This window comes from Eubalaena glacialis, chromosome 1 (genome assembly GCF_028564815.1).
Source record: "Eubalaena glacialis isolate mEubGla1 chromosome 1, mEubGla1.1.hap2.+ XY, whole genome shotgun sequence".
NCBI lineage: Eukaryota > Metazoa > Chordata > Mammalia > Artiodactyla > Balaenidae > Eubalaena > Eubalaena glacialis.
The window spans coordinates 64,083,334-64,099,902 of NC_083716.1; the positions used below are offsets into that span (position 1 = coordinate 64,083,334).

Consider the following 16,569-nt stretch of genomic DNA (forward strand, 5'->3'; position numbering starts at 1 on the left):
ATTATGTCTCAGTATGTGTTTGATAGGAGTGAAATAAAATACTAAGAAAAAAAAAAAGACTGCATTTGATATGTATAGCTGATTCACTTTGTATTTGTATTTTTTAACACATACAAGGATTGCTCTGATCATCAACTTCCTCATCTACAGGGTTAAATGAGATAATATGCTTAAAAGGATTAGCACAGTGCCTGGCACATAAGAAGTATTCCATAATTCCATAAATTTTTACAGTGCTTCTCTTATAACTGAGGCATCCCAGCAGGAGGACTGTACTTCAGACCATTTACAGGCAGGCAGAATCTCTCTCCTCTTTTTGACGCTCCGTAAAGAGCAGTCGGAAGGGTTTCCTCTCAATTCTCTCATAAACCTTATACACCAGTGTTGAGGGCATTCCGTAAGGTACCCCCTTCAATCCCAAAGCTGCAATCTACACGGAGACCCGGTGTTCAGTTTTAAACAACACAGTGGTGGGGTAAGAGGTGCAAGGGGCGGATGAGTGGGCTTTAGTCTCGGCCGAGTCAGGTCACATTGTGGGAAATTCCCCAGGTGAGCTGAAAGCAGCACGGAGGGGCTGGCAGGAGGGAAGAAAGCTCTCTCTCCTTTCAAATACATTCTTATTTGTCATAGTAGCCATCAGGATTCCCAGAAGCATGCAAGAGGGGGCTTTCAGAATGGTTTCAAAGGGATCACCTCATTCCTGCAGAGACAAGCCCAGGAGAAGCCAGAGCCTAAAGGGAGCACATTCTGACCTGTGTGGATGGAGAAGCACTGGAGGCAAGGCCAAGCTCAGAGGCCACCCCTGAATGGGGCACTGCAGTGGTTTGGGTCCCCACCCCTCAGTGGGGAGGGGCAGAACTTTTGAAGAACTTGGGTTTGCCTCTAGCTATCCTCCTTCCTGCTCTTCCTCCCCAGCAGAGGACACAGAGTCTAGAAGCCTTGGGCCACTGATATGAAGCCAGGGGTGCCGAGAAGGAAGACCCTCGACTAGGCCCACCCCCATCCGTTTTGAGGGCCGGCAGCCTCACTCCTAGGACAGCACCAAGCATCATCTGCAAACCCTTCCATTGTTTACAGAGTCTGTGTACGCCCCTCACAGCCTCTGATCTCACGTCAGCCCTGTGGACAAAGGATTATCCTGGTCCCCTGTTTCAGCGGTCCAAGTTGAGCCTCAAAGAAACAAAGTAAACTACCCATGGTAGTTCTCGGGCTCAGGACTCATCCCATCCCCCTCCATCTTCCCTCCATCAAGATACCAATTACAGATATCTATACTTCAATTAAAAAAAAAAGATACCAATCACAGTGATTATTATTACCATTTTTGAGCGTCTCTTGTGCACCAGGCATAGGACTAGGTGCTTCGCTTCTATTCGTTTGTTTGTCCTTCAGAATAATCTGAGAAGTAGGTGAGGGTACCCCATTTTACTGGCTCAGAGAGGGTAATAATATAAGTTAGCATACTTGGTGCCAGGCACTATTCTAAACACTTTCATGTGCATTACGTCATGCAATCTCAAAAATCCCGTGAGAATAAGTGCAAGTATCCTCTCCATTTCAGAGACAGAGGAACTGAGGCTCAGAGACATCAGGTAAATTGTCTGAGGCCTCATAGCTAGGAAGTAGAGCTGGAATTGGAACGAAGTATTCTTACCACTGTTCTATACCTCTGGCAGTACGGACGGCTTACTCAAGGTGGCACATCTAGGGAGTGTCAGAATCCCATGGAAACCCCTGCCGAACTGAAAGCCCAGGGTCCTCCCACCCAGCTAACCTGCCTAGAGTAGGGCTGCAGGGATGCTTTGGATCCTGTTGGCGGCCTCCTCCTCTCCATCTAAGAGACAGCTCTCTGCGAATCAATCCCCAGAAATAGGATGCATGGAGACGGACCCCCTCCGTGGTGGCAGACAGCCCGGTCAGGCTGACAGAGCTGGCACGCATCCCAACCAAAATTTTTTGCCAGTTTTTCTCTCTCTGCCTGATGCTCGTTGGCTGAAACCAGCCCCTGATTCTCATTTTCTCCCTTGGTCCCCATTGAAAGCGCTGAATGGGAGATAGAAAGGGAGCTTGAAGGGAGGGCGAGCAGGTCCTCAAGCGAGCCCTCCTGACCCTCCAGGAAGGGTAAGAGGAGCTGGGTGGGGGTGAGGAGAGGGGTGCCGGGGAGTGGGTTCTGGAGTTGTAGGGCAGAGGTAACCTAGCAACCACTGGCTCATGCTGTCACAAAGCGACAGGCTTACCCACAGAACTGACAAGGCTTCCCATTGACATATCCTTTTGCTCTTTCCTGCTGGGGCAGCAAGGGCTACTCACCCACATGCTATAGTGGCCACTTTCCTCCGTGAGTCTGGGGATCTCCACAGGGCAGGAAATGGGCACTCCAGACAGCCCAAGGCCTGGGGGAGGACCCAGAGGGGCCAAGAGGGGAAAAGGGAAGTTCTGTCTCTGCATTGGTGTCAGCCTTCAGGCCCCTTGTGCCTGGCCAGCTGGGGGCCCAGGGAGAGAGGGAAGGAAGGTCGGGGTCAGATGCAGTGGGGCCCCGGCCTGGCTTGCTCTGGAAAAGGCAGGCCTGGCCTGCTAGAGGCTCTGTTGACCTCTTCACAGCAGCTGTGGGCTATGAGCCATTAGTGGCTTCTAAAATCAATTTAATAGTTTGCATCTAACACTGACAAAATGAAAACAAAAAATAGGATGAAACTATCAGTATGCATCATATATAACAAGGGTAAGAATTGCTTCAGTTTCACATACACACACAAATGCATGCACACTTGTGTGTGTGAATTGGGTTATGATGTAAAAATGAGTTTCTTACTATGGTCACAGTCAAAAGTATTTAAAAGTCTCTGTTCTATCGAGTCCTTTTCCTGTAGGCAGGTGGGTATGGGGCATCCCAATGCCCTGTCCTCAACCCTGCAGCATCTAAGTGCTCTAGAGCCTAGCCCCCATCATTAAGGATGTCCAAACTTCCTTCAAAGGAAGCCCTGCCAACTGGTTTTCTCTTTAGGCAAAGATCAGGAGACTTTGAGTCAGGATGCCTGGCTCCTTGCTGTTTGATCTCAAAGTCTCTCCTCTTACCCGATCTCAGGCAGTGCTGTCCGCTCCCCTCCATCCTAACCTGATGGAAGGCTGGCCCTGGTGGATCTCTGGGGTCCCTTTCAGATTCTATGACTCAGACGGTTAATTCTCAGAATGCACTGATTTCCTGCCTCAACCCCATCCTCGGCACCTGCAACCCCAGCACTATATATACAGATCCATAGATTTAGATTAATCACAATTCTTGGCTTTAACACCATTCATGTCATCACCAGTAAATGCACTTCTCAAACCAAGAACTAGAATACCACCAGCGAAACATCATATTTGCTCCTCTCCTCCCCCCTCTCCCCTTCCCATCTGCCCTTAGAAATAGCCTCTATCTGAATTTTGTGTTTAGCGTTTCATTGCTTTTTTTTCTTGTTTTATCACGTTTATGATCATTTTCCTTGCTTTTTGTTTCTTTCTTTCTTTCTTTCTTTCTTTTTAATTTTGGTTGTGCCGGGTCTTAGTTGCAGCAGGCAGGTTCCTTAGTTTTAGCTCGCCGGCTCCTTAGTTGCAGCACGTGTACTCTTTAGTTGAGGCCGGTGAGCTCCTTAGTTGCGGTTCACTGGCTCCTTAGTTTCGGCATGCATACCTTAGTTGCGGCATGCATGTGGGATCTATTTCCCTGAACAGGGGTCGAACCCGCGTCCCCTGCATTGGAAGGCGGATTCTTAACCACTGCGCCACCAGGGAAGTCCTCTAATTTTGCTTGCTTTTGAACTTTATTTTTAAAAAGCGTCTCAGGCTATATGGTCTCCTGCAACTTGCTTTCCTGGACTTAGCATCACATTTGTAAGATTCATCTATGTTGTTGCGTGTAGCTGTGGTTCGTTCATTGTCGTTGCAATATAATGTTTAATCGTCTGAATGGACCACAGCATATTTATCTATTTTTCTGCCACTGGATATTTAGATTGTCACCAGGTTTTTGCTAATTTGAACAATGTTGGTTTGAATATTCTTACACATAGCCCCCTTTGTACATCTGCAAGAGTTTCTCTGGGGTATATTTCTGGGAGAGGAATTGCTGGTTGATATGGCATGCAAATGTTCAATTTTATAAGATACTGCCAATTTTTTCCCCTAAAATCTGTTCCGGTTTACACTCCTACTACCAGTCAACAAGAGTTCCTGTTATCCATCTTCAACACTAGTATTAAATTCACCGGTCCTTACTCTGTTAGAGGCCCTACAATGGCTACGGAAGTGAGGACCCAATTGGCAGAGAATCCACTGACGAGGTAAGGTCCCAAATGCCTTCCCTGCTGACCAAGGAGGTGGAGGGGGCCGGGGTGGGCGGAAGACAAAGGAACTCAACAAACTGAGGGTCCAAGTGGAGATCACCTTCCACTGCCATCAGCCAGGCCCCCAGTGGGTTCTCAGGCCTGAGTTAGAAAAGTCACAAGCAGGACCCCTCCTGGGTAGGGAGAGAGTCACAGGCAGGGGGCAGGAGCACAGAAATTCCAGGGGTTTTCAGGGGCTGACTTCTTCTGTTAGTTGGGGGTAGGGGAGGCCAGCTAACAGCGACTTTCAGAGAAGGTTTGCTTTATTTCTTTAAGTCCCAGATCCCTTAGAGGCGAATCGAGGACGGAACAGGAAACTCAGGGGCCTGGTCAGCGAGATCCGCAGAGGGTCCCGGGGCAAAACGCCTTGCTTAGCATATCCAGAGTCCATCTATACTCCTCCAGAGGGACTCCCTTCAGCCAGGGCCACCGGAAGGGAAAGCAGACAGTGAGCAGGCAGGTGGTCCCACCAGGCCCCTGGCGGACAGCAGCCCACCTTTGGATCCTCGCTGGACCTACTCCATCTCCTCCTCCAGGGGCAGAAGCACAGCATCCTCAGGAGAGGGAAGGGGTGCGGGTGGAGGACAGAGAACCTGAGACGCTTGTCTCCAGCGAAGTGAAGCAAGAGCTTGAGGCTTCCCTGCAGCGACGCAGCCCTGACAGCCGCCCTGTCACCTCTGCATCTCCCGGGAGGGGACTCCCCGGGAAAAGGACTCGCTGGCCTAGTCTGGCCTTGACGCCAGCTTTGGCTCCTGGACGCTGAGTCTGGTCCAAAACTGCCCCTGAGGGCAAGGGGGGAGGGTGACAGCCTATAGCTGGCTTCTCTTGGGCTGCCAACAGTTTGGCTTGGGGAGAGGCCCATGCTAGGGTCAGCCCCCTGGCCCTGGAGGTGTATATAATGTACCTTTGCTCCAGTCCAGGTATTTGGATGAGTAGGTGGGTCTATGGCTTCTCTTTCTGGCTTTAGAAATGGTTTCTGAGAGAAAACTGGGGTCCTTGCTCCCTGCTCAGGCATCTTAGGAAGACAGAAGGGTCCCTGGGGCCGGAGGGCATGGCTGGGAAAGGACCCTGGGGGAGGCTCAGCTTTGGTGTCACGGGGGTGGCGGTGAAATCCTGGAAACCAGATTTCAGAGCATCTCAGGAATGGATTCTAATAAGCTCAGGTGGGCACCGCTGCCAGGGGGCTCCATTTGCTTCTCCCTGACCCTCTCCTTCAGTCCAAGGGCTGAGCCAAAACCTGAGAAGAAGTCAGGGTGCAGGCCAAGGAGCCACGCAGACGGCGGGCCACAGAAAGAACTGATGATCCCAGGGATCGTGGATTTCGAGCTGATCCGAGAGGCACTGAGGACCTCCAAGCCCCAAACTCCCGGTGCCCACCGCTTCGGCCACCTCAGCCACCACTCCTTCTTCTCCCGACACCACCCCCATCCCCAGCACGTGACCCACATCCAAGGTAGGCCTGGGGCAGGCCAGAGCCTGGCCGGAGGTGGGGACAGGGGAGGGCGTGCTGGAAAGGGAGGACCCAGCCGCGCTTGGCCGAGCCAAGACCCGACCTGAGGCAGGGGCAGGGTGTGGGGGTCCAAGGGCAGACTGCCTAGCCCTACAGGATTTAAGTCATTGCCGATTCTCCCATTTTACAAATCAGAGAAAGGGATGAAGGTTCTCCTGCAGAGCTGCACTCTCTTCTCTAACTCAGGCCATTTCATCCACTCAGCTATTCATCCGTCAAATATCTAATGAGTGTGAACTATGGGTCAAGCAGTTTTTTAGGTCCTGGGGTTATTATAGTGAGCAAGACAGATATTCCCTGCCCTCACGGAGCCGACTCTTTGGTAGGGAAGAATAGGAAATAGATAAGGTGTCAGATGTGGTAAGTGCCAAGGCTATAGGGGGAGGCCTGACCAATGGCATGATATTTGAGCAAAGAATAAAGGAAGACAGGGCATGACCCATGTGGCTCTCAGGGGGAAGAGTGTCCCAGGCAGAGGGAACAGCAAGGACAGAGGCCCTGAGGCAAGAGCATCCTGGCTCTGTTGGAGGAACGGCAAGGAAGTTAGTGTGGCTGGAGCAGAGTCAGGAGGGGGAGAAAGGAGATGCATCACAGAGGCAGCCGGGCCCACATCGCGTGGGCCTTGGAGCTCACCGTGGTCTCCCTTAAGCCATCTCACTGGGTCAGATGGGAGCCACTGGAAGGTTGAGAGCAAAGAGGTAGCAGAAGGGATCTACTGGCTTTTGAATGGGTGGTGGCTTGGACCAGGGAGGTAGCAGTGGAGGAGTTAGTGTCCCTGCTCTAGAGATATACAGAAGGTGAGGCCAATGGGATTTGCTGATCGATTCAAAACAGAGTACGAGAGGGGAGAGGAGGCAGCCTGACTCCCACGTGTTTGGCCTGAGTAACTGGAAAACTGGAGTTGCACTGGCTGAGACAGAGGAGCCCACAGAAGGGGCCAGTGGAGGATGGGGAGGGTCAGGGGTTTGGTCTGGGACGTGGGAGATGCAACATGTGCGATGCCTCTTAGAAGTCCAAGGGGAGGTATCAAGTAGGCAGTCAGGTCCATTTGGGGCAGAGATGCCAACGTGAGAGCCACTCAGATGGGGGTGGTATTTGAAGTGGCGTGCTGGATGGGATCATCAGGGGACCATGTAGATGTGGGGGAGGAGAACCTGGCATGAACCTGGGGACCCCAAGGTTGAGGGGTTGAGGAGAGGAAGAGGAAGCAGTAGCGGAGCGGCTGGTGAGCTAGGAGGACCCAGGAGAGTGAGGGGTCCTGGCACCAATGGAAAGTGTTCGGGAAGACAGAGTGAGTACCCACGGTAAGTCCTAACCAGGCTGTTCCCCAAAGCTTAACTAATGATGCTATAACATCACACAAACCTTAGACCGGAGGGTCCTCACGTGTAAATGTCTCTTACCACCTCCAGGCTGCCGTGCACTCAGCCCTGCAAGCCTGACAGATGGCATGAAGTTTTATCCAGAGGGTCTCACTCCCTGTGATTTGAGCCCAGGCCCCTCTTGTCACACACTGTGGCTTAATGCCCCTGTCCCCACATCCTCTTCTTTAAGCTGCCTGCCTGCCTCTGTGTGCTCCCACCAGCACTTCACTGCCCTGTCATAGAACACCGAAAGGACCCCAGGACTAGGGTCTCAGGAAGCCCGGGTTCCTGTCTTACCTCTGCCTGACTCACTGCGTGACCCTGAGCACATCCTTTCGCTGCCGTTCTAAGTGTCCCCAGGGGTAAGGTCGCAGTGGTTACAGAGGCCCTCCCAGCTCTCGCCATCTCTGGGCTTGTGGTTACTGGAAGAAGTGGGCCAAGTGCTCTCCCCTGCTCACCAGCCTCCTCCCAGCCCCCCAGAGTTCCTGGGGTCCACTCAGGCCCCCCTTCCCACAGCCTCTAACCTTTCACAGATCTCACCGGGAAGCCTGTCTGTGTTGTCAGGGACGAGTTCTCTCTGGCCGCCTCACCTCAAGCCACACTCTTACCCCGCTCTCTGATCAGGATGCCCACCATCTCGGTCCCCATTGGAGACCCGCAGTCCAATCGGGATCCCTGGCTTTCTTCTGGTGGGTACTTGGGCCACAGCCCCTCTACCTTGGGGTTATACCTGTGCCTGGCTTGGGTGGGTGCCTGAGAAGGAAAGGGCCATTGCTCTTAGGTCAGTGGGGTCTGGTGGGGAACCCCACTGTTTTCCTTATTTCCTCGGGCAGCTGCATTTGCATTATTCCCCAACCCCAGGTCCTCAGAAATGCACCCCTGCTTGGCTTTGACGTGTCTGAGGAGTCATAACAAGCAGAGGACAAGCAGATTTGGGCAACAGTCATGTGACTTACAGCTCTAGCCAGGAACAGTATTGGAAGTAACTGTATTTTGTAACCTGTGTGCTCAGGCACCAGCCAATCAGAACAATCAGCCATAGATAGTGTGTTGGGGGACGGAGGGGGAGGGCAGCATTTCAGAGGCCTCTACTCTGCCAAGCCCTACCCTTTCCCTTAAGGGTGGGGAGGATCCTGGGGAAGGGGCAGAGGGGCTTGGAAGGCTTGCTGCAGTGCTCGTTACCAACCTCGCCAGGAGTCACTCAGTATTTTAGTAACTGCCACAGCATATCGACTGAATCTCTGTCCTGGCTTTGGGCTCCTAACAGAGGCAAAGCTAGACTAAATCACAAACATCTTGGTACATGTAGCCAAACGTTCTCCAGCATCTCCCAGTAAAGCCACAGGCTAGGACACCAATATCAGTAGCCACCATACCCACCAACCCACCAGCGGTGTGATTCCTACTCCTTCCCTCAAGGGCACCACCTCCCCTGTGAAACTACCCTTCCCTTTAAGATGCAGGGCAGGAAGACGGGGAGGAGAGGAGGCCCTTCCACCTACAGTCCTCCCCACACCCAGTGTACAGGGAGGGCAAGGAGGAGAGCCCCAGATATCAGTTGGCCAGATCTTGTCCCCTCCTTCCAGAGGCCTGGAAGAAGGAGTTGAAAGACCTGGCTTCCCGGGTGGCCATGTTCACCAAGGAGAATCAGCTGAAGAGCAAGGAGGTGGGTGCAGAACAAAGCAGCTGTCTGAGAAGAGATGAAATGGACTCACTCCTTTGTAACCAAATCCCTCCCACGTGGCTTCCAGCAGATCAGCGCAGCGCGAGCCTTCCTGAGAGGCGCTACTGTTGGCACAGGGGAAGGGGCCCATGAATTCAACCCAAGGGAGAGGGTCCCAGTGAGGGTTCAGAGGACAGAACGTACCAGGTGGAGAAATCCAAGAAGGGCTCATAGTTTAGAAGCGGATGGGGAGAGGCGTACCTAGTGGAGGCACACAGCATAAAGGCTCACAAGCTGGAAAATGCAGGGCATCTTTAGAGACCAGAGGGCTGAAGAACAGGGTACAAGTGGGCAGCAGTGAGGGAGAAGGTGGGAGAAGGGCTGACTTTGGACGTAGGCAAGATCAGCTTGCTTCTCATTTCTGAACTTAGTTTCATGTCTAATCTGAGAAGGGGTGGAAAATCCCTGAAGAATTTCAGACAGAACGGGGGTGGCCTCCTGGGTGCTATTTGCTGATAAACCAGTAAGGACAAGTGGGAGGCAGCTTGAAGGTGGTTGAAATTGGTCCTAGGACAGGCCCAGCTCTTTGTGGCTGAGTCTGGTCCTGCCCTCATCTTGGGCAACAGAGCTCTCATCCCTGCTCTGCAGCTAACTCACTGTGACACTCAGGGCAACTCAGCTAAGCTGTCTGGGTCTCAGTTTTCTTATCTTTAAAATGGGGAGAAGGATACTACCAGTCTTAACTGGAGTTCCAGGGGCAGGAGGTCCTAGGCCTTGTGCCCACAGGCCTCGCTCAGGAAGGTTTCCCAGGGCAAAGAAAGGATGGCAAGCTGTGGGGGACAGTATCCTACACCAAGGCAGGACACTGTTTTCAAATCTCTGATGGGCTGGGTGGAAGGGCATGGGGAAGGCCTACCCAGGAAGAAGTACAAGGACCACCCGAGAACCATGGGGGGGCAGCCAACATTCAATGAAATTCCAGCAGGAAGAGCAATAGCTATAATGGAAGGGCCGCCCCACTGGCAAGAGGGGTCTAGGACAGGGCTGGGCTGGCCTGGTTGATCTCCTGGGTCCCTGGCCTCCTCCTCTTCTTTTCCCCCTTGTCCCCTCTGCTTTCTCCTCTTTCTCGCTCTCTGCCTAGAGTCTCTGGCCGCTTTTTTCCCAGCAGAAGGAGGAGCCTCAGCGGGAGCAGGGGGCAAAGTACTCAGCAGAGACTGGTAGGCTCATCCCTGCTTCCACCCGGGCCACGGCCCGCCGCCACTCCCGCCAGGGCGTACGAAACCGCCCTGCGAGCAGAGATGGAGGAGACCAGACCTTCATCCTACAGGATCAGGAGTTGCTGGTGAGGCGCTGGGAAGGCTGGGGGCTGTGGACCCTACAAAGGCCCTAGTCTGAGGGCAGAGAACATGGTGGTACCTGCTCCCAGGCTCACAGGGATCCAACTAAGACCCCTGCAAACTGCTTTCAAGCCTGGCTTCTCCCAGGGAGCCTTGCGCCTGAGACCATAAGGCTTGAAAACCCCAGACCTGGGAGTCAGGAGCCTGGATTCCAATCCCCAGCTGCCTCTAGCTTTCTGTGTGAGCCTTTCCCTCTCTAAGTCCTTTTCCTTCTCGGGACCTTAGTTCCATGATTTAGCCAAACTGGGAGCACGGACACGTTGTCACAAGGTCTGGTCCAGCTGTGGCACCTGACGTGTTAGTGAAGGGAGCCACGGCGGTGGAATGAGAAGCCTGGAGGTGGAGGCCCTGCCTGGCGTGTCCTCACCACGGCCAGGCTGCTGCCCCCCGCATCCTGCAAGGCTGGTCGCAGCCGCCTCCCCACACCCGGGAGCCGTCTGGTCTGTGCTGCAGCGAAGCATAAAGCCCCCTCCTCCGTGTTCGAGTGTCCCATGGGGGCCTGAGAGGCACGCGGGAGTCGTGCTGGTGGGCGAGGCAGTGAGAGTCTCTGTTCAAAGGCGCACACGTTCTCCAGGAGAGGCCAGACCATGACAGTATCCTGACACCTTCCCTGTGACCAGTGCTTTAAAGCACGCAGTCGCCTTGGAGCCTTACGACAGTTCAGGGACTAGATAGAGCAGACAGGACCCCATTCCACAGATGGGGAGGCTGAGGCCCTGCCGGGTGACAGCCCATGGCCCAGGTCCCCAGAGAGGGAGCAGCATGGCAGGGGCTAGAACGCAGTGCTTTCTCCACCGTAGGGCGGCCTCACCTTCCCTGGAAGTAGGTTCTCGGGTCCTGTGGGGAGGGGGCACAGGGCAGGTAAGTTGGATGCGGAGAATGGAGAGGGACCCCGGGCAGCTGGGGGCGGGGGTCACCTCAGGGGGCGGGTACCCGGGGGTGAGGGTGGGCAGCCTAGCAGTCGCAGGCCTGGGGAGAGGCCCGGCCCAGTTCCCGCTCTGCCAGGGATGAGGCAGACCTGCTGGGCACTGACAGCGCCCCTCGGGTCCTGGGGAGACTGACCACCAAGCGCTGAGGGAACCCCACTTTCCTAGGACTCCGGGGGCTCCGACTCCCCCCGTGGGCCCCAGCTCCACATAGGCACAGCCGCCAGCAGCAGCCTGGCCTAGGGAGCCCCCATAGCCCTTCCAAGACAGAGCTGGATCTCTTGCCGATGATCCCTGACTGGAGGACGCCGTGGGGAAAGGGCCCCGAAGTAGCAAAGATGCCGGAGGCTGAGAAGGCTGAGAAGGCGGCTGGGAGCGAAGAGCGTACGGCTCTGGGCGGGAAGGAGCCCCCGGCCGAGCAGGGCACAGAACCAGCTGACTCCGGCCCTCAGGCCGCCCACGGGGATCACCCCACCTCTTTGCTAACATCTCCAATCTCTGAAGTTGGGAACTTCAGGGAGGGGAGGCCCATGGGGTCCCTGAAATCCCCGCACCAAGGACCCAAGCATTCGGGACTCGGTGCGTCTCTGAGGAGCTGACGGGCCAGCCCTGACCTTGCCTTCCCAGTGAGGGACTTTGGGGTACAACCAGCCCAAGTAGGGCTCAGGGATGAGGGGTCCAAGCGTCTGATTCTGAGGCTTCATTCTGCCACAACAGCTCTGCGAGGTGTCCTCCTCTCTCGAGGCCTCAGATGCCTCATCTGCCCAGTAGGGAGGTTAAGAATCTTCCTCCAGGGCTGCAGGCAGAGAAAGCTTTCTACAAAGTGTAAAGTCCCATGCGGAGGCGAGGCAGGGACCATCGTGGGGACCCGTCTAGCCAAGCAAGGGCTCTGGGAGACCACTTCGCGGGGGAGGCAGCTGTGCAGCCAGCTACAACATGCTGTCCAGCCACACTGACCCAGGCCTGTCCTCCTGCCCACAGATCCTGGAGCTGCTTTCGCAAATCCTGCAAACAGACTCCTTGAATGCTATCCAGTTCTGGCTACTCTACGCGCCCCCCAAGGGTGAGGACACAGTCCCGGGCCCAGAACCTCGTCTGAGTGGAGACCGCTGAGGGCTGTGTCCGCTGTTTCTGCAGGACTGAGATGTCACTCGGCTCCCACCCCAGGGCCTTACATGGGGGCCTCTCCTCCTTTTTGGAGCCCCAAACTAATCTTTTCCAGCTAGACAACGTCACTGCTCCCTCCCCCACATTCCTCAGCAGGGTTTCCACGACCCTGCTACTTAGAGGGGACCCCCTCCTCCACACTGACCACAGGCCTCGGCCCCTGGGAGGGAGACATTCAAAGACCATACTTAGCAGACACAGCCTTTAATCCACCACTGTGGGAAACGCACATGCACAGAGATGCAAATGCACGTACATAAGAGCACACACACATGTGCACGTGAACACGTAAATGGACATACACATACTCACTGGGGCGGTAGGTGGAGGGTGTATCTAAGTGGGAGGGTGAGGAGTGATGAGAGCCAGAGAGCCGATTGGACGGGAGAGTGGAGGAGGAGGAGGGGGAGGAGGGGGAGGAGGGCAGGTCCCCAGCAGGCTTCCCAGGGGGCCATGGGGTATGGTGGCAGGTGGACCAAGAACCAGCTACACTCGAGAGAGGTGTGGAAGGCCGAGGCATGCTGCACACACAGGGGCCAGAGAAGTGTGGCCTTCCCCACGGGCCCCCGAGGACAGAATGTGAGATGGTTAGAGAGAGCCGTCTGGGCCCATTGGGCAGAAGAGCTGGAGGCCCTGCTCCCTGCCTGTCCCACCTAGCGGCAGGATGGGGGCCGAGGTCTTGCCCCTGAGGATTCTCCCCCGCCTGTGCTTACAGAGAAAGACATGGCACTAGGCCTCCTGCAGACAGCAGTGGCTCAGCTCCTTCCCCAGCCCCTAGTCTCCATCCCAGCAGAAAAACTCCTGAACCAGCTCCAGGAAATTCAAGAACCACTTCAAGAGAGGCAACAGCTACCCTACAGGTGGGCTTCGCACCCCTCAGCTGCCCCTCTCCTCCCTAACATTCAGCCACCTGTCCTCCCAGGTGAGGCCAGTGGAGGCCAGAGGAGGGAGCCCAGTGCTGGCCAGAGCCTGGGCTGCCTAAGCCTGTCCTGGAGGAAGAGGCCCATGCTCTCCCCCGGACCCCCCCCAGTCCTACCTATGCGGCTTGAAAGCTTACTCTGCCAGACCAGACTCCAGGGGCCAGCTGTGGGGATGCTAAGGGGGTGACCTGTGTCAGTTGTTTCAAGACAGGGCTGGGTAAGCCACATCTAGCTCTCCAGGAGCTCTTGGTCTTTGGGAGGACACAAGCAGAGAAGGAACGGTGACACAAGGCAGGCAGAAGTACCTTTATGCCGGTATTACGTCCTCTGGATGGCTGGAGAGAAGGATTAATGATGAGCTGGGGAAAGGGAAGATGAGGGAAGTCCACACACAGCAGGGGAGTGGGGCCTGAGTGTCAGCCATGGGACCAGCAATCCTGAGTGCCCACTATGTTTGCCTGACAATGCTGGGTGTTTAACACATTTCTAGTCCGTACAGCCACCCACGGAGGCAGTATTACCTCCATTTTACAGATGAGAAAACTGAGGCTCAGGAACAGTTGAATGACAGTCCAAAATCACGCAGCTGGGCAGCAGAAAAGCTGGGGTTCAAACTTAGGCTTATCTGACTTCCAAGCCCAGCAGTGCTCAGATTCACCAGGGAGCTTATTGAAAAGGCAGATGCCTAGAGATTGTCACCCACTAGGGTGGGGGTGAACATGGAGATGTGTATTTCCAACAGTCCCCTAAGTATGTCTGATAGCGCCTGGGGACACTGCTGGGATGGATAGGATTTGAACAAGCAAATGAGAGGGTGGGGAAAGTCAGGAGTGGAAGTCAGAAATGGGAAGCGTTAGGGAATGTTAAATCTGGGAGTGGCTGGAGCGCGGGTAGGCGGATTGGTGAGAAGGGGGCGGCATGCTGTGCTGGCTTGGATGTGCTGAAGGTGTGGGTGCTTGCTCTGGCCCTGGACTAGGCTTTCTTTTCCACTTTGAGACCGGGGGTGGCACAGTGGTAAGGCAGCTTCACTGTGACCTTAGGCAAGCCACCTCCCATCTGTGAGCCTCTGTTTCACCTTCTCAAAACCCCCTCTCCCGGAATCATAGGAGGAAAAATTACATCGGGTGCATCAAAAGGCTTGCTGAGTGCAAAGCCAATACAAGATATGAATGTTATCCATGCTCATCAGTGATTCATTAGGGAAGCAGGGTTTCTGTCTTCTCCACTCACACAGGAAGGCTTCCCATCTGCAGGGAAGCAGCAGGCCAAGGGAGGGCAGGTGCAGTGGCCTCCCTACAGCTACCTACAGAAGGGCCTTGGTTCCCTGTGGCCACAGCGGGCGATGGAGTCACACCTGTTGGGGTCCTGCTTGGGGTGGGGCCATCCCTGGACAGACACCTGCTGGCTCTCAGGAGGGGTGGCTCTTGCCTCTCCCTGGGGCACCTTCCCCACCTCCCTGCCCACCCTGCCACTCGGCTGGCTGCATGGCTCCAGCCTGACCTTCCCAGCCTCTCCTTGTGTTGGTTTTAGCCAATCCCTGAAGAAGACGAAGACACCACCTCTATCAAAAAGCGAAAAACCAGGTAAGAGTCCACATAGCAGGTCACTGGGGGCTCACAGAGGCCCACCATGGCTAGATTCCTCAGGGGATACAAGGACCCCCTGGAGATGGGGCCCTGCCCAAAGAAGCAGCTCATTTCATCCATCCATCCATCCATCCATCCATCCACTCATTCGTTCAGCAGATCCTTAATTAGTACCTAAGCGCTAGCTTCTGGGGTCACTGGGGGAGAATTCGGAGACGGGTTCCTGCTGCCGTGGAGCTTCATCCTAGGCAGTGGAGCGCAGACCACAAAGACACCTGAGGCAGATGGGTGCCCTAAGGAAAATGACAGGGCGATGGCAGAATCAGGAGGACAGGCAGGGTGGGGAGAGGGCCCCTTGAGCCGAAAAGCAGGAAGGATCCAGCCCTCTCTGGGTCAAGGGAGAGCCTGCGAGCAGGGCTTCCACCTGCCAGCTGTGTTGGTGAAAGGGCAGGCAGGCCAGGGTGGCCGGAGCCTTGTGGGCTGGGGACAGTGGTAAGAAATGAGATAGGTGGGCAGAGCCGGCCTGTGGGAAAGGCCAGGCATGTGGTCTCATAAAGAGAGCATGGGGTTCACTGGAGGGTTATCAGCAGGGTGTGGTGGGACCCCTCTGGCTGCTGTGTAGAGAATGGACTGTGGGGTCCCAGAGGGGATGAGGGAGACCAGGGAGGAGGGGGGGAAGGAAGGTTGGAGGGGAGAGGAGAGGACAGGTATTCTCGATGTACACCGTTCTGCCCCACTAGACTGTAAAGGGTCCTGTGTGCCGGGCAGCGTGTCTGACACAGAGTAGGTACTGCTCAGACATCTGTGACCTGGATGTAGAAGAGGGTGGTGAGGCTGGGGGAAGGGAGTCAACCCCTCCCAGGTTGCCAGGAGAGCCCGAGCAGAAGCCTGGCCTGACCCAGGCACGCACACATCCACCAGGGCCTGGCGGGGAGAAGGGGTCTCCTCAGATCTCCTGGGCAGCTCCCAGGTAGGGGCCTGGCCCCTCACGCTCTCCTACCTGCTGTGTTCCACCCCCCTCCTAGAGAACACTGGGAAAGCACAAGTTCTTCGCGTGCACTCCAGCCAGAACCCAGAAGAGAAGGCGGCAAAGCCAAAGGCAGAGGGCTGAAGAGTCCGCACCACTTTGCCCACCTTGCTCAAGAAGAGTCCCTGAGTTCAAAGATTCGGCCCGCACCTCCTCAACAGCAATACCGGTTTTCCTATCACATGGAGCCTATTAAAATACTGTCTTCCCCTTAAGAGGACAGTTCCGCTCTCCTACCAGGAGGTCTGTGCTTGGGTAGTTTGCTCCAGGAGGGGGAATGAGCTGTACCAAACCATCCCGACTCCCTTGGAGAAAGCCTCCCCACGTGGGGCTTCCCTGGTTCTGTTAGGTTCCAGAGAACTGAAGGGCAGGTCGTAGCTGGGGCTCTGCTCATCCTTGAGCCAAGTCTCACAGGGTTCTGGGCAGATTAGAGCAGAGGGTGGGAATTCACCACTTTACAATACTGATCCATACCAATTACTGAGTTCCTACCAGGCACTGAGGCAGGACTTAGGTACTAGCTAATTCACGTAGAACACTATGTGAATTGTTGTACGTATTTTATATATGGTACTATGTTTGATGTTCCCCAAAGCTCTATGAGGTAGAGAATCACTCCCATTTTATAGATGAATAAACTGAGTG

General features: G+C 54.9%; 1 protein-coding gene across 1 annotated transcript; it reads left to right on the plus strand.

The window, feature by feature from the left end:
• The first annotated feature begins 4,260 nt into the window (after positions 1-4,260).
• On the plus strand, positions 4,261-16,139 carry TBATA (thymus, brain and testes associated). Its single transcript, XM_061197496.1, has 10 exons — positions 4,261-4,322; positions 5,582-5,817; positions 7,772-7,927; positions 8,825-8,904; positions 10,070-10,243; positions 12,206-12,287; positions 13,107-13,251; positions 14,842-14,894; positions 15,638-15,680; positions 15,923-16,139. The coding sequence occupies exons 1-10, from the start codon at positions 4,276-4,278 to the stop codon at positions 16,137-16,139; spliced, it is 1,233 nt and encodes a 410-aa protein (XP_061053479.1). The 5' UTR covers positions 4,261-4,275.
• The last annotated feature ends 430 nt before the right edge of the window (positions 16,140-16,569 follow it).